Below are 7,493 nucleotides of genomic sequence, written 5' to 3' on the forward strand. Positions count from 1 at the left end.
ACTCCCTTTAAAGTTTCAGCTGATCTTATTTTTTAGATGAATCATGTGCAATGAAAATTCCTTTGTGTGTGTTGGGGGTGGGTGGAGACTAAAGATCAAAATCAGTTATCTTCCTCAATTGCTTTCCACCTTAAGTTTTGAGACAAGGTCTCTCACTGGATGTGGATACCCACTAGACCGACTGGCTAGCAAGCCCCAGGGACTTTCCTGTTCCAACATCTCCAGTGTTGGGATTACAGGCACGTGCCACCAAGCCAGGTTTTTTTTTTATATGGATGCTAGAGATCTTATTCAGGTTCTCATGCTTGCGTGGTAAAATACTTTACTGGTTGGGCCATCTCCCCAGCCCTTGAATAGCCTTTAGAAAGAAAGAGAAGAAAGAAAGGAAAGGAGAAAAGAAAGATGAAGGAAGGAAGAAAGAAAGAAGGAAGGAAAGAGAGAAAGGAAGAAAGAAGTTGAGAGGGTGAGAAGGTTTCTATTTGTGGCCAAAGATATGTCTAAGGTACTTTGCTGCCCTTAGCTGTGAGGAATAGGCTTCTCTGCCCTCCAGTGAGAATTCTCATGGACCAATTGATTTTTCTCTTTCTGTGTAAACTCCAAGAGAAGTTAATAACCAGGCTGAAAGTTCTTTGTTTTAGTGAAATTTATTTCATACTCATCAAAACATTGTGCTAATGCTTCATTCATAAATATTCTCATCTACATAATATGAGCCTATTTATTCTCAGCTTCAACGAAAGAACTCAGTTCAGGCCATGCACTGGATTCAAATTCAATTTATTCTATAAACATTAAAAGCTAGATTTTTTTTTTGTAGGCATGCCTCATGTCCCCCTTGAATTAAGTTAAATAGATCAACCAATCAATAAATACATAAATAAATAGGTAAGTGGTTGCCCATCAGAGGCCAGGAGAAAAGACAGGCTTTCTTTGAACAGAATGTGCCATGGTTTCTGTCAAGGTGGCTCTGAAAACACAGGAGAGGTGAACGAGACCTGGCTCGGCAGAGGACTAATGATTCCCCTGGAAACAGAGCTGTCCGCTCATTGACAACAAGGGAGTTCCTTAGCATGTCCTGGGTCAGGCGTTAGAAATGGTCCAGCCTATTCTTCTCACGTCAGCACTTGGGGTTGAGGCTTCATTCAACACACATGGACCTCCTAGGAAGCAAAGGATTCCATGGTGAAGTCAACTATGTCCTGGCCACTGTTGTTTCCCAGGAAGACAGGCTTATGTTCGGCTTGAGAGGTGCTGATGTACCAGTTGGGGAACTGCGCAGACTCAAACTCCACCTTGGTTTTGATTTCTATCTTGTTGAAGATAAACCGCTTTTCCATCTTCTTCTTTGGGTATTCTTTGGGATCCACACTCTGCAGAAAAACAGAAAGAAGAATTGTGCGTGTGCGAGACAGGAAGGGTAAAGCTACCAGAGTAGACATGTTCTCGGGGTTGCTGGAGGGGAGATGGCTGAACAAGCTGTGGGACGAGGGGCCACATTCTTTACTGCTGGACCCCATCTTTCGAGCTAATCATTGGAGGAGCCCTTTGTTTTTTCTGAATCCTAAGCCCAAGGGGAGGAGCATATGGGTGGAAATATTTTCAAAAGTTATATTATATTATATTAAAGCTTCCAAGAATACCTAGTTTCTAGGGATTTTTGTCACATTTTTTTTCCCTAAAGCCTTGGATAGAATGGCATCGGCTTGGGAATGAAGCTTTTGGTAAGCATGCTGCAAGTGGTGGGAATGGACTGAAGATTGATGGTGGATCCCTTTAAATGAGTAGCTCTCCAAACCGTCCTCCACCAAATGAGGGAAAAACTGTAGCCATACACAACCCTTTCAGCCTCGACACTGCATGCTATGCTGGGGGTGGTAACAGTGGCGGGACACGGTAAGAACAACCAAATGGCTTAGTTTCTCCCGTGCAGGGAGTGAGGTTTACAAGCATTTCAAAGTTGTGCTAATTTTATTCTATATTTATGTAAATTGTCAAGAAGACCTCCAACATTTTCTGGAGGGCGGGGCAGGAGGCTGTCTGGGAAGTGGGAAATGGCTGAGAGTCTTAAGAGAACAAGGGGCTGGGTAGTGGTGGTGCACACCTTTAATCCCAGCACTCGGGAGGCAGAGCCAGGCGGATCTCTGTGAGTTCGAGGCCAGCCTGGTCTACAGAGCGAGATCCAGGACAGGCACCAAAGCTACACAGAGAAACCCTGTCTCAAAAAAATCAAGAGAACAAGGGGATGGCTTCTCTGGCTTCACTCACCTCCAGCTGCAGGGTGGGGGTGTCACCTTTCATCACACAGGACAGGTACAGATTCTTTCCCTTAAGGCCCAAGGCCACAGGTATCTTGTTGTTACTTGTTTCTCCCTGTACGAAGCTCATGGAGAATACCACTGGAGGAGGAAGAGGAAGCGGGGTCAAGGATATGGCCGGCTGGGAGGACTCACGCACCAGACGACAAGCAAAGCCCATATAGTCCTCTATGGGAGCCCAGAAGGAGCTTCTCATAGTCAGGAGCAAGGTCAGGGGGCTGGTCCAGGATTCCCTCTGAACCTCTTAGTAGCCACAATGAAGAATGAAAGCGGTCTAATTTTTAAGCCCTAAAGAATAAAGCTCTTATGTCACTGGCAGGCCGTGTGCCCATTAACATGGGAAGTACAATTTGGTCACTATGAAAACAGGTAAAGTTTTTTAACTTTTAAAGCCTTTCTGGCTCCTAAAAGGGTCCAGCACGTTTTGAGGAATATAGAAGAGTAAGTGGGAACAATTGGCTGAGCTGGGGAGAGTGGATTCAAAAAAGAGACACCCATTTTGATCCTAGTCACAGCAATCTCAATTGGAGGTCCCTGGCCACTGCCATGACTTATTTATAAAGAAATAAGATTCTCTTCATCTGGACAAGAATAGGCAGCTCCTTCCAAGGCTTCTAAGATCAGAAGCCAAGGAGAAGCCCATGCTGCTGTCAGCTGTTGCCCTCTTGGGCACAGTGGCAAGGTGCCAGGTCCATCCCTACATCTAAAGATGCCCTCACCACACTCAAAACACTTGTTATTATCAAAGAGAGATGTAAGTTCCTGCTGGTCAGGAAGTCTCCCTACAAGGAAACATGTGGTTTTGGGTGGGAAGGATGTGAGGACAAGGGACAGGATTGGGAACAGGAATGGACATATCAATTCTCTACCAACCACATTTCAGCCTCAAAATGGGGGAAAAAGAACCCACAGGCAGTTATGGCATGCCCATCAAATGACTCCACACTAATGGAGCATTGGCAGTGTGGTAATCCTATATCCCTATGTGACTGGACTGGAAGATGGCTATACATATACAATATGTTTATGTATTTGCTGTCGTGTTCCATCTTGAAACACAGAGCTCCAGTAAGCCCCCAGAAGGCCAGGAAGGGAAATCAAGTTGCGCCTAGTTACCTTGTTGGTTTATATTCTGCCCATTGAGGTGGAGCGCTTTCAGCTCACATGGGTCAGACAGCACAAGGCATTTCTGTTGCTCATCTCGGAGCCTGCAGTGCAGCTGTCGAATGGGAACGTCAGCCACGACCAGCTCATCATCCCAGGAGTCACAGAAGATGGGCTCTGAAAGTCAAAGAGCAGATGCCGTTTAGATATCAGTTAGAAGAGCAAGCCCAGGGAAGTGAAGCAGCAGGATTTGGTTTATTGAGCGACACCTAAGCATTCAGAGTCAAGGTTCTATCCTAATTTTTATCGGGTATAAGTACATTGGAAGTGGGGTGAACAAGAGCATTGGCTCTGGCACCACGAGACAGCTTTCAGTGTTAGGACCATTCACTATGGACCAGCAGGAGAGGCACTTACAGAAAATGTTGCTAGTAATAAGACTAGCTCATCAGGAAAATCATAAGACTTCAAGCTCTAGTGTAAGCCCAAGTGCTTGGAGAATGGATGGTCGAGCTGCAAATGTAAGCATCATTAAAACCTTCTTTTAAGTTAATCAGCTCAAGATCTTACTAATTCATTTTGGAAGCCTCCTTATTTCTTCTAATGATTGAAATGTCTACCATTAAGGGTCTTCTGCTTGAGGAGGGAAGTTGACTGCTAAGAGGTAGACAGAGAAGGACCAGAGAGCGAAGGTCTACTATCTCAGTTCTCATCAAATACCTTCTTCAAAGATGAAGGAAAAGAAGGTTCTCAGGTCTTCATCCTGGAAGGTCCATGGGCAAGGGACAGGTATGTTCCACAGCTTCTCCACAGCCACGACGAGAGACACCACCTGCCTGAAGCTCTTGTTGAAATGCTGCTGGGAGATTTGAAGCTGGATGCTGTCATCTGGACAGCTCAGGTCAATGGCTTGGAAGCAGCACTGTGGAGAAACCAGGCAGAGACCAGTTAGGTCATCAGACCAGGGAACTCCTACATTAACCCCAGAGAACTCCAGGGGCCCTGGGAGAAAACCACGCTCTTAACCACAATCCTTGTGTCTCTGGAAGCCAGAGGACTTAAATGGTTTACCCAGAGGGACATGGCCACCAGACCCAGGCTTCCTGCCATTCTCTATACTAAACCTCATTTCTACTTTATCTCTCTCATACAGACCTCACCTCACCATATAATTGTACCTACTTAAACATTTCATCTTTAGTGTCCTCATTGCTCTAACACCGTGCATTTAATTTCTCATGGCAGCATGTTCATGCTGTCTTCTATTCACCTGAGATCACTCAACAAGTTCTCAATTGTTTCCCACACACCCCTTTCCTCAAAGGCATTTGGCAGACACTGTAAGCAGAGTTTCTGCCTGTGAAATGTGTTATCACTTTCCTGTTCTTCAGAGAAACATACACTAAGGTCTAACCAAAGTTGTCTCCAGGCATGATAATAGTTTTGAAGCTTGAAGGACAGCGATGGATACTTTCAATGATATAAAGAAAAAAGTGATTGGGAGAGAAGTTCCTGTCCAGAGCAGAGGCTCCCAATGAGAGCCAGGCTCTGGAGTAGGGAGTGGGGGCCACAGCCTGGCTGAGAAGGTCAGGGACTCCACCTACGGCTAAGTCAACCAGTTATAATGGTCTTTAAAAGATACTCATTTAAGACTGAGGACTGGATTTTGCAGCTGGGGGAGGCTGTTGTGAACTTGAAAAAAAAGGTCTGAGAAAAGCAGTTGCCTCCTGCCCCAGGCAGTGATCTGGCTGGGCAGATGCCATGCCACATTAGAGAGTTATTGTGGAAAGGAGAAGGGACAGCTGGGATGTCAATATGGCTTTTCATGGGAGTGATTCTGGAAAATGCCCACATGCTAGGATGGACTTGGCCAGCACTGAAAACATTTCCGAATCGAAGGTTGTTGCAGAATGCCAACATCTCAGAGATTTTCTGGCTCAGGCCCTGTGTTTATGAGATGAGGGCCAAAAGGGCACAGTAACTTGTCTAAGGTCACAATTTATTTTTAAAAATCCCAATTAATCTCTTTGTTTTAATCGACCACTTCTTATTGTCTTGATCTCTTCCCTGGGAACATAAACTATTCTATGGTAGAGAAAGAAGACATGCTGGTTGTAAAGGTCACCCTCTCCGGCTTACAGCTTACGGAGTTTGACCTAAATGATCAGAGTGGCTTCTCCATCTGAAAGAAGGGCCAAATGTGTGCTGAAAACTTGACTACTGTCTTCCTAGCATAAAACACCGTAATCACCATCAGCACGTCTTAGTGAGTGGCTACGGTGTAGTGGGAGCTGTGTAGAAGCTAGGTCAGTGTGTGGGTTGTCTGTATCTGTTTCACTGAAAGAGGCAAAATAACACCATCATAAAATATCCTTGGAGCGAGGCAGTCCAGCATCTCTCACCCTGTTTGGAGCTTTTCCCATTCCAGAGTCCCTCCATAGGTTGAGAGCTAACACCCAAGTCTCACCTTCATCTTTTGGGGCCTGTCAACCTCAAAGAACATGTCATTGTCATCACTGTAATGAAAACAGATGTTGGTTAAGTTATGTCTCCTTATCAATACCATGCAATAATATGCACACAAATCTTCACTGTTAAATAAACCTATGCATAGAATGACACTCAAAGCTTCCTGAAGACTTCTGGCAAGTTCCATAGTGTTACGCAAGCAAGAGTCTAGAAGCAGATTCTGGGCCGGGTAGGTGGGTACTCTTGGTGCTCTCTGTTGGATTCTGACACCTAAATTCTGGACTAGCAGAGGTAGCTGAATTCTGAGCTCTCTTCCCTTGCTTCCAAGCCAGACTTTGCAAATGGGTCTCCTGTACTGTCCATGTGGAAGTTGCGTCTGTAGGACTCCCTATAGTGGACAACACCTAGGTCTCAAGGCTGGTCTTGGTAAACAAAGACAAACCAGCCTTTAATCCAGGTTGACTTGAATTCTGATAACCAAGGAAGGAGTTGAGCTGGAGACAATCTCGCCTCTGAGCATAGATAGCCCTCCATTCCTGAAAGCAGAGCCCTGAACACATGACCCCTCTCCAGGTCCCCACTGACCTGTGGAAAGCTGTCATTTCACTGTTGAGTTCAGGAACAGTTGCCATGGCTGCTTCAGACACCTGTGTGAAGAGAGAAAGGGAGTGGTCATGCACAGTGTTAGTTCCCTGAGGTTACCTTCATTTGTGTTTCTCTCAGCTCTAGTTCAGGGCGGGCACGGAAAAACTGATCTCTGATGAATGAGCGGATGAATTGAGGAGCTGTTGTGTGGATTTAGAACAGCAGTTCTCAGCCTTTCACAGGGGTCGCCTAAGACCATTGGAAAGCACAGATATTTGCATTACGATTCCTAAGAGTAGCAAAATTACAGTTATGAAGCAGCAATGAAAGTGATTTTTGTGGTTGGAGTCACCACAACATAAGGAACTGTATTAAAGGGTCACAGCATTAGGAAGGTTGAGAACCACTGGTCTAGAAGAAAGCAAGTGTTGAACTAAACCCCAGACAGAAAAACTTTTCAAGGAGAAAGTTAACTCCTAGATGTCAGCTGCCATATAAACAGCATTCATTTCCAGAGTATTTTACAAGTCATAGCTTTACAGCTATGTTTAAAAAAAAAACCAACAACATAGAGAGAGAGAGAGAGAGAGAGAGAGAGAGAGAGAGAGAGAGAGAGAGAGAGAGAGAGAGAGAGGAGAAGGATGGGGAGGGAGGGAGGGAGGGAGGGAGGGAGGGAGGGAGAGAGAGAGAGAGAGAGAGAGAGAGAGAGAGAGAGAGAGAGAGAGAGAGAGAGAGAGAGAGAGAGAGACCTCTCTCTGAGGACTTAGCTGTGAGAGGTAAATCTTACTTGCACAGGAAGCCTGGCTGGAGAGAATTCCCGATCAACCTGTTCAGCCTTGAGACCCCACAAGGTTTGCTGTCCACTGGTTCTCCTTCACTCTTTTATAGTCTTCAAAAGCAGAAGTGAAGAGCTGAGAAATTTTCCCGCGGTTAACCGATTTCACAACCAAGTTAAAGGTGCAGGGAGGGGGAGGAGATTGATGGGAACTCCGAGGCTGTTGTTACCCTGAAGAAATAATT

At 45.4% G+C, this 7,493-nt stretch overlaps 1 protein-coding gene across 1 annotated transcript; it reads right to left on the reverse strand.

Moving 5' to 3' along the window:
- Positions 1-741: 741 nt before the first annotated feature.
- Positions 742-6,532, reverse strand: Il1b (interleukin 1 beta). The gene is made up of 6 exons (XM_052725849.1): positions 6,474-6,532; positions 5,887-5,935; positions 4,140-4,341; positions 3,432-3,596; positions 2,266-2,396; positions 742-1,370 (listed from the first exon to the last, which is right to left on the reverse strand). Exons 1-6 carry the CDS (start codon positions 6,518-6,520, stop codon positions 1,161-1,163), a joined length of 804 nt encoding a protein of 267 aa, XP_052581809.1. The 5' UTR covers positions 6,521-6,532; the 3' UTR covers positions 742-1,160.
- Positions 6,533-7,493: the final 961 nt, after the last annotated feature.

This window comes from Peromyscus californicus, unplaced genomic scaffold (assembly GCF_007827085.1).
Source record: "Peromyscus californicus insignis strain IS unplaced genomic scaffold, ASM782708v3 Scaffold_7__1_contigs__length_154581171, whole genome shotgun sequence".
Taxonomy (NCBI): domain Eukaryota; kingdom Metazoa; phylum Chordata; class Mammalia; order Rodentia; family Cricetidae; genus Peromyscus; species Peromyscus californicus.

What these genes read in the sequence shown, in the direction of transcription:
- Il1b (XM_052725849.1), bottom strand. Translation starts at nt 6,520, where the DNA reads ATGGCAACTGTTCCTGAACTCAACAGTGAAATGACAGCTTTCCACAG. An exon ending in ACAGGCCCCAAAAGATGAAG is followed by an intron (nt 4,342 to 5,886) that starts GTGAGACTTGGG and finishes GTTTCTCCACAG; the next exon opens with TGCTGCTTCCAAGCCATTGA. An exon ending in CCCCCACCCTGCAGCTGGAG is followed by an intron (nt 1,371 to 2,265) that starts GTGAGTGAAGCC and finishes GTTTTTCTGCAG; the next exon opens with AGTGTGGATCCCAAAGAATA.